We start from the raw sequence: 20,308 nt of genomic DNA, 5'->3' as shown, positions 1-20,308 counted from the left end.
AAGGATTAAGAGCAATCACAAGTAAAAGACCAGGGAAGGGGCCTAATAGTAAAGGAGAATGAGGAGAAGGAAGAAATGACAGGCAAAGGCAGAAGCAGAAAGTCAGTTGTCCATGTGGTTTGGTGAGATAAAGAAGGCCCAGGAAGGCCTCCAGGAAAAAGCTGCTATATCAGACAGGACACAGAGAACAATTGAGGAAAGGTGATTCTTACAAGATGGTGAAGATGCCATTGTAGGTGCTAGGCTCTGGCACAGGCACTTGGCGGAGCCTCTGCTTTGGGCTGATGTCAATACATGACAGCGTCTCATCTCCGCAGGTACAGAGATCACATATGTTGGTGCTTGTGGAGGCCTTCTGTTCCTCTTGTGCAGTTAAAGCCTTATTTTGGGTGTAACTTTCAGACTGAACCAATGAATCCTGAGTAGGTTCTAGTTGAAAGGTGGACCTCTGACTTCAGTCAGGTTTTGAAGCTGAGTCTGAACCTGGTCTGGACGTGAAGCTGTAGTCTTGTCCAGGGCTGTAGAATGTTCAATGTCTGTATGGGGTCTAGAGTTATGGCAAGCCCCAGGTCTGGAGGCTGAGTTGAGGTCTCCTCTGTGGTTGGAAAAGTTTCACCCCTGTAGTAGGTTCTGTATTTATAGTAAGTTCCAAGTCCAAAAGTTGAACTGTGACTTGGGTCTGGTTTGAATACTGAGCATTGACCTTTGTCTCGTGGTGGAAGTGTCACCTTAGGGTGCTTTGGCAGAGGAGCTGTAGTCATCATGGCTCTAGAAGGTTCAACCTTTGTAGTGAATTGTGGAGTAACGGTAAGCCCCAGATCCAAAGGTTGAACTGTGACACTGGGTGAGGTTGGATGATTAGCTTGATCCTGGCCTTCTGTTGGAAGAGACATCTCATAATAATACCCAGGAGGGTGAACTACAACCTCCTTAGGTAGCTCTGGAGGCTGAGTTGGGGTCTTATGCATGGTTGAAGAAGGCTCAACCTCCATAGAGGATTCTGGAGTTAAGGTAAGTTTCAGATCCAAAGGTTGAAATGTGACTTGAGTCAGGTTTGAATGCTAAGTCTGAACCTGGTGTGGATGTGGAAGTGTCACCTCAGGGTGCTTTGGAGGAACTATAGTCTTCTTCAGGGGTGTAGAATGTTCAACCTCTGTAGTGGGTTCTGGAGTTATGGTAAGTCCCAGGTCCAGAGGTTTAACTGTAATGATGGGTGATATTCAATGCTGAGCTTGATCCTGACCTGGTGTTGAAATTGTTACCTCTTGAAATACTGGAGGTTAAGGTGTAACTTCCTGAGGATGCTGAGTTGCGGCCTCCTGCATGGCTGGAGAAAGTTCAACCTTTGTAGTGGATTCTGGAGCGATGGTAAGCCCCAGGTCCAAAGGTTGAAGTGTGACACTGGCCAGTATTGAATGCGGAGCTTGATCCTGACCTTGTATTGGAACTGTCACCTCATAATGAGCTGGAGGTTGAGTTACAACCTCCATAGGTGGCTCTGGAAGCTGAGTTGAATTCTCCATGGTTGGAGAAAATATACTCTCTGTAGTAGGTTGTTGATTCGTGGTAAATTTCAGATCCAAAGGTTGCACTGTGGCCTCAGGTTTGTGTGCTGAGCCTGCACATGGTCTGAAGGTGGAAGGGTCACCTCAGGGTGTTTTGGAGGAGCTGTAGTCATCCTCAGCATTATAGAATGCTCAGCCTCCATAGTGGGTTCTGGAGTTATGGTAAGCTCCAGGTGTAAATGTTGAAATCTGACACTGGGTGATACCGGATACTGAGCTTGGTTTTGGCCTGCTGTTAGAATTGTCATCTCATAATGCTGGATACTAAGCTTGGTCCTGGCTTGCTGTTACAATTGTCATCTCATAATGCATTAGAGGTTGAGCTGCAACCCCCTTAGGGGGCTCTGGAAGCTGAGCTGGGACCATCTGCTGACTTGAAGGTTCTGCCTCCTTAGGAGGCTCTGGAGCCTGAACTGTGGCCTCCTGCTGAGCTGGAGAAGGTTCTGTCTCCATAGGGGGCTCTGGAGTCTGAGTTGGAACCTCCTGATGAGTCAGAGATGGTTCCACCTCCTGCGGGAGATTTGGAGGCAAAGATGGGGCCATCTGCTCTGTCGAAGAGGATTCTACCACCATAGGGGGCTCTGAAGACTGAGCAGGCACTGTCTACTGGACTGGAGAGCATTCTACCTCTTCAGGTGGCTCTAAAAGCTGAGTTGAGGCCTGCTGTAGGACTGAAGATGGTTTGACCTTCTCAGGTGGCTGATGACTGAGCTGGTATCTCCAGCTATGGTGGACTGACCTCTGCAGTGGACTTTGGAGGATGACCTGAGGCTTCCTGCTGGGTTGCAGTGGTTCAACCTCCTTAGGGAGCTCTGGTGCCTCAGCTGGGGACTCTTGCTGGACTGGAGAAAATCCACCCCTTTAGGGGAATCTGGGGTCTGAGCTGTGGCCTCTTGCTGTGATGGAGATTCAATCTTTTCTGGAGAATCCAGAGGTGGGGAAGGGGTATCATGCTGGGTTGGAGAAAAATCAGCCTACTCAGTGGGAATAGGAGGATTGTCCTGCTGGACTGGGGAAGGTTCAACCTCCATAGTGACTTCTGTAGGTATGGTGAGGTCCATATCCATATTTTTAAATGTGGTATTAGGGAAAGTTGAATTATTTCTGAATATTAAAGATAGATCTAGAGGTGAAAATACCATCTCATCATTCAATGACCTTACAAAGTCTGAGCTGGTGACTGAGTTGTGGGCTCTTGAGGGACTGGAGGAAGTTCATCATTTTCAGGGGTATTTAGCTGCTGAATAATCATTTCTTGCTGGTCTTTCAAATGCTGAAACTGCTAAGGGGACATTGAGGACTGAGCTGGGGCCCTGTGTTTGGTTAAAATTTCAACCTGTTAGGTGAACTCTGGAGTCATGGTTACCATGTGATCCACAGGTTTCACAGTGTCACTGTGCAATGTTGGAGGCTGAACTTGATCATGACTTAGAGAAACTGTTACCTCATGATGCACTGGAGATTAGCTATAACTTCAATAGGGATCTCTGAAGGCTGAGCTGGGGTCTATTGCTGTGTTGGAGAAGACTCAACCTCCTCAGGCATCTGTGGATACTCAGCAGCAGCCTTCTGCTGGGCTGGAGAGAGGTTCTCATCTTTAATAGCTGGAGATTGAACTGAAGTCTCCTGTTTAACTGGTAAAGTCATCTTCTGATGACTATGGAGGCAGAGTTGGGCCCCCGTGCTGGGTCATGGAAGGTTCCACATCATTAACTGCCCCTGAGAGCTAAGCTGTAGCCTCCTGGTGGATTGGAGAAGTTCCCACCTCTGCAGTAGGCTCTGTTGCTATGGTGAGCTGCATAACTGGAGGCTTAACAGTGACAATGGGCAAATCTGAATGCCGAGCTTTATGGTGACCTGGAGGTGAAACTTTTACTTCATGATGTTCTGGAGGCTGAGCTGGGGTCTCGTGCTGGGCTGGAGACGATTCAACCTCCCCTGAAGACTCAGAAGTCTGAGCTGTCTGTTCTTGCTCACTCGGGGGAGATTCATCCTCCACAGGACTTGGAGCCTCAGTTAAATCCTGTTGGTTTGCAGAAGTTTCCACTCCCTCTGGAGGCTGGGTTGGGACCTCCTGCTGGGCTGCAGAATATTTAGTCTCTTTGATAGGCTCTGAAGTTATGGTAATCTCTACATCCACAGGTTTAACAGTCATTTGTATAATGAGCTTGATCCTCACCCTGAGTTTGAACTGTCACCTCATAATTCAGTGCAGTTTGATATGCACTCTCCATAGAGGACTTTGGAGGCTGGGCGGTGGCCTCCTGCTGGGTCTGGGAAGGTTCAACCTCCCCAGGAAACTCAGAAGGCTGAGCTGGCTGTTCCTGCTCACTTGGAGAAGGTCTGGCCTCCACAGGAGGAACTGGAGGCTCAGCTGGGGTCCTGTGCTGGGTTGTAGATTTCATCTCCTCAGGGCACTCTGGTGTCTAAGCTGGGTCCTCTAACTGGGTTGAGGAAGGGTCCATCTTCTCAGGGTGCTCTGGAGGCTGAGTTGTGGCCTGTTCCCGGCTTGATGTAAGTTTCTTATCTGGCTTTGGACTTATTGTAAGCTCCAAATCCACATGTTTGACTGTTACATTGGGCAAGTGTGAGTGATGAGCTTCACTCCAACTTTTTTTGTTTGTTTGAGATGGAGTCTCACTCTTTCGCCCAGGCTGGAGTGCAATGGTGCAATCTCAGCTCATTGCAACCTCCACCTCCCAGGTTCAAGCGATTCTCCTTCCTCAGCCTCCTGAGTAGCTAGGATTACAGGTGCTCACCACTACACCCAGCAAACTTTTGTATTTTTAGTAGAGACAGGGTTTCACCATGTTGGTCAGGATAGTCTCGAACTCCTGATCTCAGGTTATCCACCCTCTTTGGCCTCCCAAAGTGCTAGGACTACAGGTGTAAGCCACTGCACCTGGCCTCACTCCAACTTTTTAATGCAACATTTACCTGATGATGTATTCATAACTGAGCTACAATCTCTTCAGGGCAGGTAGCAGCTGTGTTGGGGCCTCCTGCTCTGTTGAAGAATGGACCCCCTTAAGGGACTGAGAAGGAAGAGCTGGGGCCTCCTACTGGGTTGAAGAAGTTTCTACGTATTCAGGGACCTGTGGAAGCTGTGCTGGGGCTTCTTGCTGGAGTGAAGATGACTGGATCTCTTGGAGGGTCTGTGGATTTTGAGTTTCGGGCTCTAGATAGAATTGGCAAAAGTCCAACTTGCTCATGGGGCCCTGGAGGCTCATCTTTCACCTGGACTTCTGGAGGAAGGCTGCCCAGATACAGTATATCCATACCTGAATCTAAATACTAAATGCTTGTAAAGTTTGTTTCTGACACTGAGGTTTTGATACAAATCGGTGTGGAGTTCCAACAACAACCTTAGCAAGCCTCCGATGCTTAGGTAGATCTTTCTTCTTCAGGTTTTTGGGTGAAACACTAATCTTCATTGCTTTTGAATTCTGACTATCTAGAGGTGGAACAAGTATTTCATATGCCTGATGATCTGCAGCCTGATCTAGACTTACAGTTTGAACCTTACTTTTGAGGCAAAGAGGCCGAGCTACCGTCTGGTTCTGATCCCAGTCTAGCATTGGAACCAACTCTGGGAGCCTTTCTTGTGAGTCAGCTTATCATTTAGATCCTGGTGTGCAACAGCGAACTTCTCTGGCCCCAGGGGCAGCTCTCCAGCTGAATCTGTGTCCAGAAATGGAACCAAAGTCTCAGTCGGTTCCTGAGGCGAGGCTGACATCTGGGTGGCAGTAGAGGACCTCAGGTTATCAAAGCTCCCGGGTCTGTATGGGGGTGGGGGTGGATAAACGCATAGGGAGGTTCCGGGGGGGGGATCGGAGGAACGCCAAGCCCAGGGCTCAGTTGGCCTCAGGGGGTCGGAGGTCAGCTGGAGTGGGCCCTGGACCCACTCCAGAGGCTGAGCCTCCTGGACTAGTAGTCACAGTAGTTGTCACGTGAGGAGGGGCCATAGGGACCAGAGACGCAGCCGGTACTTGACAGAAGTTGGCATCCTGCACTGAGCAGAAGCCATTATGGCAGCCACCAGATGCCCGCGCCCTTAGCAACCGCGGCCCCGCCTCGTCCGTTATTTACCATATCTTTATCTAGGCAACCTTTATTAAGTTCCGTTCGAGATCCGCTCCTCGTCACCAGGGCGATCTTATCCCACAATCCTACCCAAGCCTCCCTTCCCACTCCACCAGAACACCCCTTCCCTCCCCTTCGCCAGGAAAGATTTGGGCGGCCGACCCAGGTGGTTCCAGGACTCCAGCAGCCTATAGTGGTGGGGCGGGGTGGGGTAGGGGCACGGCAGAGCTTCCCAAGGAAGTTACATGACCTCGCCTTGGGATATTCAGAAATGCTAGTCAAGTTCTGGCAGCCTGAACTCTTCCTCCTCCAAGCTGAAATCCGAGAGATACTCTTCCTCCTCTTGGCCATACTGCTTCCAGGGAGAGCAAGGGACCTGCAAAATGTGCGCTAGTTAGGGTGTCAGGCAGAACGCACATTACGGTCATTCATTCCAAAATGTTGCCGTTTTTGCTAAACTTTCCATATCCTTTGTTGCATGTTTGATAATTCACCACTCTATTAGGTAGGGGCTGCCAGGGAATAAGTGAAGACTCCAAATTTTCTGTAGGAGGGGTTTTGGGAGGTGGGCAATTCAGTCTGGGAGAGAAGTTTGAACTGTCATCCTGCCTTGACTTAACACAGCCATTACCCTAGAAATTACAGCGCCACTCTTCAGAGGTCTACCCTGTGTGCACACATGGAGAAGAGGCTTAGGTTGTTAAAGTCAGCTGTTAAGTAATTTCCTGAAATGCGACTATAACTGGAACCCAGCTGACTTCCTCCACAGCCATTGTTACCTATTTTATTACTCATTGTCTGGCACAATCACCAGCATGTGAACTCTAAGAACGTGCTTCATCTTATGCCAGTGCCTAGCATAGGTATATGGTGCAGATTAATGGTTTTACAATGGAAGGGATTCCAAGACTTGCCTCATTTAGGGATGGATCTATTGTTATAATCAGATTTCTGAAATCAGTGCTGACTTTCTCTCACATTTCACAGGAAGCTAGACTTCTTAAAGCTTGAAGTTTCCTTGATGGGTTTTATTTAAATTGAATTAAAATAACTATTTTACAGGGAAAAACTTCAAAACAAAACGCTTTGCAACTTTGGGGTGAAAGTTAAATAAAACACTCTAGCCCCAAATTAAGTTCCTACTGAAAAAAAAATACTTTTGCTACTTTTTAAAAAAACATTCCATATGTAGTAAATAATGACTGTTTTCTTTCAGAGATTAATTTAGAAACTTAATCCCTATTTAAGAGCTTTCATATACAGTCATGCGTTGCTTGCCATGTGAGGGGAAGCTTGAGAAATATGTCATTAGGTGATTTCACCCTTGTGCTAACATCATAGCATATACTTCCACAAACCTAGGTGGTATAGCCTACAGCACACCTAGGCTATATGGTATGGCCTATGGCTCCTAAGCTATAAACCTGTACTGTATGTTACTATACTGAATACTGAAGGCAATTGTAACATAACGGAAGGTATTTGTGTATGTAAAATGGAAAATGTACAGTAAAAATACTGTTTAAAAGATAAAAAATGGTATAGCTGTATAGGGATAGCTCCATTATACTCTTATGGAACCACCATCATATATGTGGTCTATTGTTGACCGAAACATCATTTTGTAGCACATGATTGTAACTGATTTACAGAAAGATCTCAGCAAAATATTCTACCCAAGATATACGGGAGATATTGAGATCCAGTTAATAAACTGTATTTGAAAGGCATTATAGTTTTCAAAAGCTGTAGCGCGATCATTCTTAAGGCCAGTTACTTTCTCCCCATATCTCTGGGATCCTGTTTGAAGAAAGTTCTAAAAAGGCCTGTGTTCAAGCAGCCTGGAATCCCTAACTCCTGGAGGAAGACTAATCCCTCTCCTGTGTCCACAACTGTAGTAATACTCTGATAGTCCTCAGTTCTCCTCTCCAAACTTCAAATAAGCGGTCAGAGCCAAAGGTCAAGACTTCAGGAAAAGCCCCAGAAATACTCTGCACTCAATAGTAGTATCAGTTTTACATTTTCCTAAGAATGAAACAAATTATCCTCCAAATTATGCTGCTTTTTTTGAATTATGGTTACACTGGCTATGTTACCCCTGAGTTTTTATCTTCACATACTTGAATTAAACCGTGTAGTTCTTCTTCGCATCTGACATCTACGATGTCTTCACTGGGTCTGTACTCCACAGCTATTTTACCACTTTCTGAAATAAAGTTAGCGACAATCAATTCAGAATCTTTTTCATTCTAAAACTTCCTGCATGTAATGGTAGCACCCCATGATGAAACATTGTTTTGGTTTCTAAAAGCAGAAAATAAGAGCATTTTCCTGGAAGTTTCCTTATCTCCTCATCTCACACTTCAGTTTTTTCTTTCTTTCTTTCTATTTTTTTTTTAGAAGACAGGGTCTCTCACTCTGTCACCCAGGCTGGAGTACAATGGCACTGTCACAGCTCACTGCAGCCTGGAATTCCTGGGATCAAGTGATCCCCCTGGCTCACCCTCCAGAGTAGCAGGGACTACAGGTACACACCACTGTGCCTGCCTAATTTTTTTTTTTAGAGACGTGGTCTTGCTTTCTTGCCCAGGCTGGTCTTGAACTCCTGGCTTTAAGTGGTCTTCCTGCCTTGGCCTCCCAAAATGCTGAGATTACAGGTGTGAGTCACCATGTCTGGCCTCACACCTCAGTTTTTAACATATGTATGAAATATCAACCATATTCGGTACAAAGGACTTTATGATCTTACAGATAGGAACTAAGGAATAACATAAGAAATAAAAAATGTGGAAACCAAAATGTTCAATCATAATATGACTAAATGGTAAGGCATCAGATGGGGGTCAAAGCAAGTTCAAATTTGGAATAGAGACCACTGGGCTAGTAGACACTTCACATTAGAAGCAATGGCCAGGTGTCTACTCCTTTTGAACCAAAATTCATTCCACCAGATACAATGAACAAAGCTTCTGAGAGAGAGAACATTTGAACATTTTATTGGCAGACACAGGCTCACATACCCTTATAGACAATAGAACTACCTTCAAGGCAAACTAGAGCCATCAGGCTTTTGGTCTAAGAAGTTTTCAGTGTGTGCAAGATACCTTTGTGTATTAGGGAGAGGTAAACAACACACACACTTCGTTTGGTTCTTAAATGTTGTTACTCAGACTTGACAGTTGATGACCAAGGAAGTAAGACTTTCACTAGAAGGGCTGTTGCCCAGGTTGGAAAGCTGAGAGCAGTCAGGGCCACCTCCTACAAGCAAATAAAGGTCTGTGGTAACTTAATTAGGATCTCTCAGTCTCTAAGCCTTTAGGGCTGTGAAGCAGAAGAGCAACTCTGTTCAGGGACTCTTTGCTAATCGTCAGGCTTCCTTTGGGCACAGCCTATAAGATTCGTGCCACTGTAGAACTCAATAGGGAATACAAGCAATAGGGAATACATTCAATAGCATGACCAATTCCAAGGCTCACAGCAAAGCAGCTGATTGTTGTATAAGAATCATACTTGCCCAATGTGTCAGTGCCAGAAATGAAAGCTGAAACTGAATTCTTGATTCAGGAAACATAATCTAATAAACTCTTCAGCAGAGAGCTTATTTATTCAGAGATAAATCAACAATGACAATAATAGTTAATATGTCTGCTTATCTTGTAAGTGTAGCTCTGAGTTTTTACATTTGTCATCTCATTTACTCTTACAATGTCCTCCATAAGGCTGACTGAATTACTAACCCCAGTTTATAGATGAAGAGACTGCAGCTTAGAGATATTAAGTATTTTCAAATCTCTCTGGCTATAAGACCTAAAATTGCATTAAAAAATCTTTTTTTTTTTTTTTTTTTTTTTGAGATGGAGTCTCGCTCTGTCACCCAGGCTGGAGTGCAGTGGCACAATCTTGGCTCACTGTAAGCTCCACCTCCCAGGTTCACGCCATTCTCCTGCCTCAGCCTCCCAAGTAGCTGGGACTACAGGAGCCCGCCACTACGCCCAGCTAAATTTTTTGTATTTTTAGTAGAGACGGGGTTTCATCGTGTTAGCCAGGATGGTCTCCATCTCCTGACCTCGTGATCCGCCCATCTCGGCCTCCCAAAGTGCTGGGATTACAGGCGTGAGCCACCGCACCCGGCCTAATTGCATTAAAAATCTAAGAGACAGAGTTAGGACTCAAATCCATGCATCCAAAACTTATAATCACTATTCTGTATGATAGGCAAGCAATTAAAGAAGACCTGGCTTAAACATTTTCTGTGGGAACTGAGGCAAGTCTTTTCACATCTGTAAACTGGGGACAATATTTGCTGTCATTTTTTTTCACAAATGTCACACAGAACAAATTTGAGCCTGTTGGTGTGAAATAATTTAGCAAATGAAAGCATACTATAGAGTGCTTTAGATATCAATATTTTTATTCAATTAACTTTTCAAAATGAGTTTATTTGCTTACTGAAACTGAAGTACTTCAAGGATGATCAAGACAGTCTTACCTAGAACAACAATCAACAGTTTCTGGAATGCATCTGACAAAGCCTTCTGAATAGCAAGCTTCTGGGCTGTCTTCCTTTTCATAAGGAATGATAACGGTCCTAAATCCAACCAAAACAAATGGATTTAAGGTGCCTATTTGAATGATAATTGCTATATGTTTAAAAAATAAAAAAGCATCCACGATTCTTAGCTCAAAACCTTCATGACTAAGGGCAGACGGCACAAGCGTATGGTTGAATGGCTCTGTTATAGGTACATCCTGGCAGGGCCCATTTTTACTACCTCCATCTAGTAGGGAAGTTCCTGAAGTATTAGAAGGGAGATAAGAGCCAAGAACCTGGCACATGTCTCACATCACCCAGAGATTTCAAATTGATCAGTTAAGGCTACACTCCTACAGACCCTACCCTCCTATGCATCAAGGGCTGGAATCACTCATCGAAAAAGGTTTGGTTGGCTGGACCTGGTGGCCCATGCCTGTAATCCCAGCACCTGGGGAGGCTGAGGCAGGTGGAGGCCAGGGGTTCAAGAACAGCCTGGTCAATGTGGTGAAACTTGAGGCCAGGAGTTCAAAAACAGCCTGGCGGACATGGTGAAACCCTGTCTCTACTAAAAGTGCAAAAATTAGCCGGGTGTGGTGGCACACGTGTAATCCCAGCTACCTGGGAGTCTGAGGCACAAGAATAGCTTGAACTGGGAGGCGGAGGTTGCAGTGAGCCGAGATCATGCCACTGCACTCCAGCCTGGGCGACAGAGTGAGATTCTGTCTCAAAAAAAAAAAAAAAAAAAAAAAAAAAAAAGAGGCTAGGCACAGTGGCTCATGCCTGTAATCCCAGCACTTTGGGAGGCCAAGGTGGGCAGATCACTTGAGGTCAGGAGTTTGAGAGTAGCCTGGGCAACATGGTGAAACCCTGTCTCTAATAAAAATACAACCACAAGAAAATAGCCAGGTGTGGTGGTAGGCACCTGTAACCCCAGCTACTTGGGACGCTGAGGCAGGAGAATCACTTGAACCTGGGAGATGGAGGTTGCTGTGAGCCAAGATCACGCCAGTGCACTTCAGCCTGGGCGACTGAGTGAGGCTCCATCTCAAAAAAGAAAAAACTTTGGTACAGATAATCTGGCTCCTCCCTGGGCATCACCCCCGGGAGCCTACTCCACTCCATTAGCCTACAGCCCTGCCTCTGACTTCAAACCCTAAGCATGATGGCCATGAATACTAAAAAAATACTCAACATCAGTATCAACTGAGTACCCTTTCTAGGTATCTATATTAGACACTTTTTCTGCTGAAACCCTTTTATGAGTAAAAAAAGGAACTGAATGTTTACACAAAAGTTTATGTAAATCTTTAGATGATGACCTGGCATGGGGGCTCATGCCTATAACCCCAGCAACTTGGGATCCTGAGGCAAGAGGATCACTTGAGGCCAGGAGTTGGAGACCAGGTGGGACAACACAGAAAGACCCCATCTCTAAAAATAATAATAATAATAATAATTAGCCAGGTGTGGTGGTGCACGCCTGTAGTCCTCGCTACTCAAGAGGCTGAGGCAGGAGGATCCCTTGAGCCCAGAAGTTGGAGGTTACAGTGAGCTATGATCATGCTACTGCATTCTAGCCTGGGCAACAGAGCAAGATCCTATCTCTAAAAAATAATAAATAGATAAAAAAAAAATCTTTAGATGGTTTTTCTGGGATAACCGAGAGCTACAAGAGACACATATTTGAAGGACTATTTTAGTTCGAAGCAAGTTCTTAACCAAAAACTGTAAAAACATTACTTCCTTCTTCCTCCTAAGCTTCTCGGCAGGAAGTCAGCTGTACGATTTTAAATTTAAAGGTTCAATCAGGTATTGCCTACAGTAAAACCCTATATTGTAAGACAGAAAAACTCTGCCCAGGACTTCAGTAACTCAGAGAGGGAGGGGCTTGATATGTATCTGAAAAGATGAGTTTTGGAAAGTAAGAAAAAAAGAAAGATCCTTTCCACTCCAAATCCCTACCCTCCTCCACTCCCAGTGAAAACAGACCTTCCTCCACCTTATCCATAGGCTCCTCCACCAAGCCAATGCCAGGACTCCTGCAATCATAGGATGGCAACACCACTTCTAAAGCACAGAAAAACTTCAGGCTTTGCTTCGGAAGTGGCACCATGCTATCTTCATTTTCCCTTTCTTCAAGGTCAGAAAGCTCCTGAAGCTGTAAGGATATTTAATGTAAGGTCCTTCCTGGGGTCTTAATGTAGGCTTCAAAATGTTTTGTTATTAAAAGTAAAAACTTGGCTGGGCGTGGTGGTTCACGCCTGTAATCCCAGTACTTTGGGAGGCCGAGGTGGCAAGTGGATCACGAGGTCAAGAGATTGAGACCATCCTGGCCAACATGGTGAAACCCCGTCTCTACTAAAAATACACAAATTAGCTGGGCGTGGTGGTGGGCGCCTGTAGTCCCAGCTACTTGGGAGGCTGAGGCAGGAGAATTGCTTGTACCCAGGAGGCAGATTTTGCAGTGAGCTGAGATAGCGCCACTGCACTCCAGCCTGATGACACAGCGAGCCTCTGTCTCAAAAACAAAACACAATAAAACAAAAACCCAATAAAAAAAAGAAAACCCAAAAAACAACTACACTCCAGTCATTCAAGCTAACAGATGAGGTGTCCTATGGCTTCAAAATCAAGTTAGATTTGCAAATGAATTGCTAGATAGAGACAACCATTTTTTATTATATGCCACAAAAACAGTGGAGAAAATTACGGATACCACCATCCAATTGACTGAGATTATTAATTCTAGGTAGCAGGCCAATTCAGACATGTCAATTTATCCTCAATGGTAGAGGCCTCTCACATCACCTCCCTACAATCCAGTTCAATACTTCTGTCTAAAATCTAGGATTTCAATGTTGAAAGGAGAGTGTGGTAAGTGAAAAAAAATCTACAAGGTTTACCTTGATGATCCTTTTGGACCACCCATTGAAACCAAAGTAGTAATTCGCCAGTTCTTGGCATTTGGAACTGTTCAGGGCAAGGGCTTGATGTTGAACTGCCTTATGTCTGGTGCCAAGACGAACCTAAAATCATAAGAGATAGACCCATAAATATCACAACCGCTAGAGATTTTATTTTGGATAGATCTGAGATTTGTCAATACCAAGTGTGCAATGAAAAATTGTTACTGTCTTCCCATTCAGTAGTTCCTGCTTGAGAATATGACCTGAATATAGATAAGATGAACCCACCACCCATCCCCCTCCCCAAGTTACTAACCCGTTAAAAGATGAAATAACACCAGGTGCAGTGGCTCACCCTTGTAATCCCAGCACTTTGGGAGGCTGAGGCAGGTGGATCACAAAGTCAGGATATCGAGACCATCCTGGCTAACATAGTGAAACCCCGTCTCTACGAAAAATACTAAAAATTAGCCAGGCATGGTGGCACGTGCCTGCAGTCCCAGCTACTCAGGAGGCTGAGGCAGGGGAATCGCTTGAACCTGGGAGGCAGAGGTTGCAGTGAGCCGAGATGGTGCCACTGCACTCCACCCTAGGTGACAGAGTGAGACTGTCTCAAAAAAAAAAAAAAGGAAATACAAATACTTCTATAAATTTTACACGCAACTGAAACAACGAGAGGTATATCTGCATTTACGTGCTTCTTTGAGAACGCAAATATCTACTGAGTGTTAATTCTTAAAACATTTTATCCATTTTTGTGGATTTCTTACATCACAAGTTTTCCTATATATTTCATTTTTTAAGTGTAGTATATTATATTCATGAAATTCAAATGATACAAATAAAGTCAAATTTATTTGTATTAGAAATTAATAAGAATTAACAGTAAAGTTCTTTTTTTTTTTCTGAGACGGAGTCTCGCTCTGTCACCCAGGCTGGAGTGCAGTGGCGCGATCTTGGCTCACTGCAAGCTCCGCCTGCCAGGTTCACGCCATTCTCCTGCCTCAGCCTCCCGAGTAGTTGGGACTACAGTCACCTGCCACCACGCCCGGCTAATTTTTTGTATTTTTTAGTAGAGATGGGGTTTCACCGTGTTAGCCAGCATGGTCTCGATCTCCTGACCTTGTGATCTGCCCGCCTCGGCCTCCCAAAGTGCTGGGATACAGGTGTGAGCCACTGCGCCTGGCCGTAAAGTTAATTCTTTATTGATTTGTTTATGCACCTTCCTCTATCACTGGTTTATAAGTTCCTTAAGTCCCAGATGAAACCATAGCTTATTCTTTTTTCATTTCCAGAACTAAGCATAGTTCTTGGCATATAATAGAGCACAGATGATCTATCGATTGAATGAATAAAACAATGAGCAAGTAAAAAATGAAATTACTTTCTCCAACTGAAAAGAAGGAGAAATGCCTGTTGGGAAAGAAATGAAGACCAGTTTTTAAACGTTGAGTGCCACTGGCGAGACCGGCCTGTATCGTGAGTCACAGTGGAGCCTTTCCAGACAACCAGGAAGCTTCAGAAAAACTCTGAGCCTCTGGGTGGCACAGACAGCTGTCAGCTTGGATAACTTTGCAGCAACCATTTTCCTTCATTTCACCAAAAAAAAAAAAAAAAGAACCAAAAAACCCTCTTGGCCGGGCACGGTGGCTCACACCTGTAATCCCGGCACTTTGGGAGGCCGAGGCGGCAGATCACTTGAGGTCAGGAGTTCAAGACCAGCCTGGCCAACATGGAGAACTCTTGCTTCTACCAAAAATACAAAAATTAGCTGGGCGTGGTGGTGCATGCCTGTAATCCCAGCTGCTCTGGAGGCTGAGGCAGGAGAATCAATTAAACCCGGGAGGCAGAGGCTGCAGTGAGCTGAGATCATGCCATTGCACTCCAGCCTGGGTGACAGAGCAAGACTCCATCTCAAAAAAACAAAACGAGAAAACCAAACAAAAAAACAAAAACCCAAAAAGCAAAAACAAAACCCTCTCAGGTGCCTTAGGCCTTTCCTTGATTTTACTTTAAAACATTATTCTCTTTTCTGTATTTAGAAAGGCAAAAAAGACAGGAACTAAGTGTACGTGCTAAAGTAGAAAAGAACACTTAAACTAGATTACAGTGGGGGGTGAGTAGTAACTGAAAGCTTTGAGTTTAGTAATAAATCTAGTATGAATGCCCTCTCATCTCACCTATCTATTGAGTTGTAGAACATTTCCTTCATTACTGTCTCAGTGATAGGCTTTATGCTGTGAAATTCTCAAAACCTAAAGCTTATGAAATGGTCTCAATGTCCAAAGAGCACTAAAAACTCATTACTTGCAAAATGATACCAAGTAAATGTTTCATAATCTTAGTTGTACCTTTATAATATTTGAGTGGCTATGTGAAATGGTCACAGGTTAGAAACAGACCATAGTTCAAAAGTTAAATAATATCTCACAGGTAATCATTTCAGTCACAGAAAGTGGAACCAGGATTGAAGAGGGTGTTGAACAGGCTAAGAGGGCATTGAACAGGCTACTGAAGTGGGAGTAGTATACCTAGAGTCATTACTAAGCAGAGTTCTCAGATTTGATCAAGGTTAATTCAATGAGGAATGGAATATAGAGAAGAATAGGCAGCAAGATTAGTAGGAAGCTGTCAGATCAAGTAGCCAATCAGGAATTGAAATGGTCCTTGAAAAGGGAAAGATGACTGAATTGAGGCATACAATGAGATATCATTCTGTGGCTCTGGGAAAGTATAATTGGTTGGCATGTTAATATGGAATAGGGTTTCTACAATACCGCTTAAAGAATGTTCCCATCCTCTCAGAACTGAAGGGAGTTTCAAACAGGCAGTTTGTGAGCCATGGTGAGCGTGATGATGATGATGTGATGATGATGATACAGTCTCCTTTATGTAACAGCTGGCAGAAGACCTGGTCACACCCACACATTTTAAATTCACATAAAACTAAATATATAGGCTGGGCGTGGTGGCTCACGCTTGTAATCTCAGCACTTTGGGAGGCTGAGGCGGGTGGATCACCTGAGTTCAGGAGTTCGAGACCAGCCTGACCAACATGGAGAAACCCCATCTCTACCAAAAATGCAAAATCAGCCAGGCGTGGTGGTGCATGCCTGTAATCCCTGCTACTTGGGAGGCTGAGGCAGGGGAATCGCTTGAACCTGGGAGGCGGAGGTTGTGGTGAGCTGAGATCACACCATTGCACTCCAGCCTGGGCAACAAGAGCGAAACTCCGTCTTTAAAAAAAAAAAGTAAATATATAATATATGGCTGGGCGCAGTGGCTCACACCTGTAGTCCCAGCACTTTGGGAGGCTGAGGTGAGTGGATCACTTGAGGTCAGGAATTTGAGACCAGACTGGCCAACATGGCAAAACCCCATCTCTACTAAAATACAAAAATTAGCCAGGTGTGGTGGCAGGTGCCTGTAGTCCCAGCTACTCAGGAGGTTGAGGCAGGAGAATCACTTGAACCCGGAAGGCAGAGGTTGCAGTGAGCCAAGATCATGCCACTGCTCTCCAGCCTGGGTGACAAAATGAGACTCCATCTCAAAAAATAAAAATAAAAAGTAAATATAGCTGGGCATGGTGGCCTGTACCTAGCTACTTAAGAGGCCGAGGCAGGAGGACTGCTTGAGGCCAGGATTTAGAGACCAGCCTGGGCAACACAGGGATACTCTGTCTCTAAAAAAATTAAAAAGTAAATATAAGCAGAAGTCTTCTGGCGAAGACTTCATTCATTCAGTCATTTTTTAGAGATAGGGTTCCACTCTGTGGCCCAGGCAGGAGTGCAGTGATGCAATTATTGCTCACTGCATCCTCAAACTCCTGGCCTCAAGCGATCCTCCCACCTCAGTCTCCCAAGTAGCTGGGACTACAGGTGCATGCCACATCTGGCTGATATTTAATTTTTTATTTTTCTTTCTTTCTTTTTTTGAGATGGAGTCTCACTCTGTCACCCAGGCTAGAGTGCAGTGGCACAATCTCGGGTCACTGCAGCCTCCACCTCCTGGGTTCAAGTAATTCCCGTGCTTCAGCCTCCCGAGTAGCTGGGACTACAGGCGCATGCCACCATGCCCGGCTAGTTTTTGTATTTTTAGTACAGATGGAGTTTTGCTATGTTGCCCAGGCTGGTCTCAAACTGCTGGCCTCAAGTGATCAGCCCGCCTCGATCTCCCAAAGTGCTGGGATTACAGGCATGAGCCACGGTGCCCAGCCTTATCTTTACAATGTTTTTAGAGATGGGGTCTCATTTTGTTGCCCAAGCTGAGATTTCTTAAAAAGGGACAGCATAAAATGACATGAGGTTTAGCATCAGTAGGTTTTAGTTCAATCTCGAGTTTCCATAATTCTTGTCAGGAACCTTAAACAAGTCACTCAACCACCTTGAGTTTGAGTTTCTTCATCTAAAAAACCCAGAGAACTGGAAGATTAGTGTGGCAATGCATCTGAAAATATTCTGTAAACCAGAGTGCTAGACAAATGCTAACCTATTATTGAATTCAGCACTTCATTTCAGTGGAGCTAGGAATTCCATATTTGGACCCACCTTGACTGGAGATTTCTGAAAAAGCTGCTTCCGGTCGCATGCCTTTTGGGCTCTGTGGGCAGCCCTTGCAGAATAAAACTTAATGACGGCATAGAAACCAGGATGGGCCACTGCAGCATTTGGGAAGACCCGGACTGAATACAGAAGGCCAAACTGGGAAAATGCTGTGAACAGAGAATGCTGTGGGGGTGGGACAAGTAAATGCATGAAATCTCACGCCCAGAAAACAAAACCGCACATGCCCTCATATTCCCCAAACCTCTCTTCGCGAAGGATGCGATTCAAAACACTTCCCACTTAATCAACAGGTTTTCCTCTTAAAATCCTAAACTTTAAGAAGCACTGGAAGGTAAAACGTTCTGACGGTGGAGAGATACCTCTCTGGGACTCTAAAAATCTGTTGGGGGTCGTCAGTTGTCAGTTGGGATCCCCTTTATAATTAAGAGTCCTTCAGCGGAGGCTCAGGCAGGTGAGGGTCTGAGGCAGGACTCCGGAACTCCCAGTCAGCGGGTGGGCAGCTTTCTCCATCCCTCCCTCCATCCTGGCCCCGGCTCACATGCAAAGCCTCGGCCGTGGGTCCGGAGCTCAGCTCCCACACTAGCAAGGTTTTGTCACTCTCGATGGGAACCGCAAAAGGTACCAACTCCGCCATCCTCCCTTCACCGCGCGTGCGCAGCTAACCGTCGCCCCAGCATTGCGCCTGCGCAAGGCACGCCCGCGCTTTTTTAAAAAGAGGCGCATGCGAGGGGCGGGGCCGGGGCTCGGATCGCTCCCTTGCCCCTCCTACCTAGGGCCGGCCTCCGAGTCTGTTCCCCTCCTCCAGTCACAGTCACAAGATCCCTGAGTTTAGAGCTTCCGTTCAATGCATGTTTAGGGTAAAGTCCCAAAATAGGCTGACAGGATGGAAGGGTAGGGACGTGTTTATAGCAGCCAGCTTCATCTTCACTCCTGAAGGAGATTAGCGTACTAAGTATTAGCACTATCTACTGAGCTTGTGGGAAATAACCACGAAAGATGCAATCTTTTGACTTAAGAGGTTTTTTTTAAGAGTTTTAAATTGCAAATAAAAGTATAACTCACTAAACCATTAACAGTCTGGCATGAAATCCTTAAAAAGAATTCCCTGACTGTCCTACGTCATTCTGGTGAATCGTGTATGTGTACTTGTGGGGGTCAGATGATGTGACAGGTTGGAGGTACGAGTGAGAAGGAGAGATTAATTTTGAAAAAAGAAAAACAAACAAACAAACAAACAAAACCCACAAAGAATAAGTCCAAATAAGGCACCAACATTGGAGCTGATGGTGTCTGAGAAGGGTAGGTGTCATAATCAGCTACGTGGTGGAGGAGCGTAATCAACTGGTGGCTTCATCATACCCACTGCCCAGAAAAGCTGATTTACTGAGACAGTGTTATTGAAATAGGCAAAGAGTTTCATAAGCACAGAACCAGCTAAATAGAAGACCGGAGTTTTACTATTACTCAACTTAGCCTCCCTGAAAATTTGGAAGCTGGTGTTTTTTAAAGGATAATTTGGCAGTCAGGGGGCCAGGGAATAGGAAATGCTGACTGGTTGGGTCAAGGATGAAATCATAGAGAGTCAGAGCTTGTGTTCTTGTGCTGAGTGAATTCCTGGTTGGGGGCCGCAAGACCAGATGAGCCAGTTTGCCCATGTGAGTGGTGCCAGCTGGTCCATCAGAATAAAGGGTCTGAAAAATACCTAGAACGCCAATATTAGGTTTTACAATAGTAATGTTGAAAGCAGTTAGTTAGCTTGGACACAAAGCAAGGGAAGGTTCCCCGGAGAGATCCCGGCTCACAGGGTCAATGCCTTACCCCCACATAACATAAAAAGCAGCCTGGGAAAAAATTCAAGCTACCAGCACCCATAAGAGAACTAGCATAGGGTGTTGTGCCTGGAGACATGCCCACGTCTGCACAGATGGAAAAACCTCTGGCCCATTTGGATAAAAGCTTGCACAAAACTTCAGCTCACTCAGACAAAAGAACAAGGCCTGGCATAGAAATGCCTTTGTCCTTTGTATAGTCAGTGGGCTCCCAGGATGAAGTTGCTTCTACTTTTGTGGGCATGGGCATAGTGGGCTCCGGTGAGTTCCAGTGGGCACTCTACTTTCCTTTTTGGACCTGTAAGTCCAGCCTCTATGAATCATCACTTCAGCCCCTGATAGGTCTTGGGCCAAGCTAAGCAGCATCTAAGAATCATTTCAGCTCCTGATTGGTCTTGGGCCAAGGCTCCTTGCCAAGCTGAGTTCTCCAAGACAGCTGGCGGACTAAGCACATTGCTTCCCCTTCCCAGTCCATAAAGACCCCAGCTTCACAGGGGACACCCGTTCTGGCCCCCACGCTCTGCTGGCAGAGAGCTTTCTTCTTTTGCTTATTAAACGTTCGCTGTAACCCCACCTTTGTGTCCACGCTCCTTAATCATCTTGGAGGTAGGACAAAGAACTCCGGGGGTTATATCAGACAACTACAGAGTGTTATATCTTGGTGCATTGCTGAGACTACAACAGTGTTTTGTATAGGAGCAACTGGAGAGGTTAGGAATCTTGTGGCCTCTGTCTACATAATTTCTGAGCCATAATTTCTAATCTTGTGGCTAATTTGTTAGTTTTACAGAGGAGATCTGATTCCCAAGCAGGGAGGTGGTTTGTT

At 45.3% G+C, this 20,308-nt stretch overlaps 1 protein-coding gene and 1 pseudogene across 4 annotated transcripts; both read right to left on the bottom strand.

Annotated features, from left to right (window-relative positions):
- Positions 1-191: 191 nt before the first annotated feature.
- LOC746991 (leucine-rich repeat-containing protein 37B-like) lies at positions 192-5,662 on the bottom strand (annotated as a pseudogene).
- Positions 5,661-18,336, bottom strand: RDM1 (RAD52 motif containing 1). Of its 4 annotated transcripts, XM_523614.6 has the most exons (7): positions 18,192-18,336; positions 17,636-17,815; positions 13,086-13,208; positions 12,172-12,340; positions 10,138-10,236; positions 7,769-7,854; positions 5,661-6,024 (listed from the first exon to the last, which is right to left on the bottom strand). In XM_523614.6, exons 1-7 carry the CDS (start codon positions 18,285-18,287, stop codon positions 5,923-5,925), a joined length of 855 nt encoding a protein of 284 aa, XP_523614.2. In that variant the 5' UTR covers positions 18,288-18,336; the 3' UTR covers positions 5,661-5,922. The 4 variants fall into 4 exon arrangements, 3 of the variants coding, with proteins under 3 accessions (XP_523614.2, XP_001174001.1, XP_054525991.1); XR_010152901.1 differs by lacking the exon at positions 12,172-12,340 and having other exon boundaries at positions 18,192-18,335; XM_001174001.7 differs by lacking the exon at positions 10,138-10,236 and having other exon boundaries at positions 18,192-18,335.
- Between the last annotated feature and the right edge of the window lie 1,972 nt (positions 18,337-20,308).

Source organism: Pan troglodytes, chromosome 19 (assembly GCF_028858775.2).
Source record: "Pan troglodytes isolate AG18354 chromosome 19, NHGRI_mPanTro3-v2.0_pri, whole genome shotgun sequence".
Lineage (NCBI taxonomy): Eukaryota > Metazoa > Chordata > Mammalia > Primates > Hominidae > Pan > Pan troglodytes.
This window is presented reverse-complemented; position numbering and strand designations above follow the sequence as displayed.

Bases quoted from the DNA above. Each gene is read 5' to 3' on its own strand.
- RDM1 (XM_523614.6), bottom strand. From the start codon at position 18,287: ATGGCGGAGTTGGTACCTTTTGCGGTTCCCATCGAGAGTGACAAAACC. The intron at 7,855-10,137 runs GTAAGACTGTCT...ACTTTATTTCAG, and splicing joins ACTGTTGATTGTTGTTCTAG to AAAGTGGTAAAATAGCTGTG. The intron at 6,025-7,768 runs GTATGTGAAGAT...CACATTTTGCAG, and splicing joins AACTACACGGTTTAATTCAA to GTCCCTTGCTCTCCCTGGAA.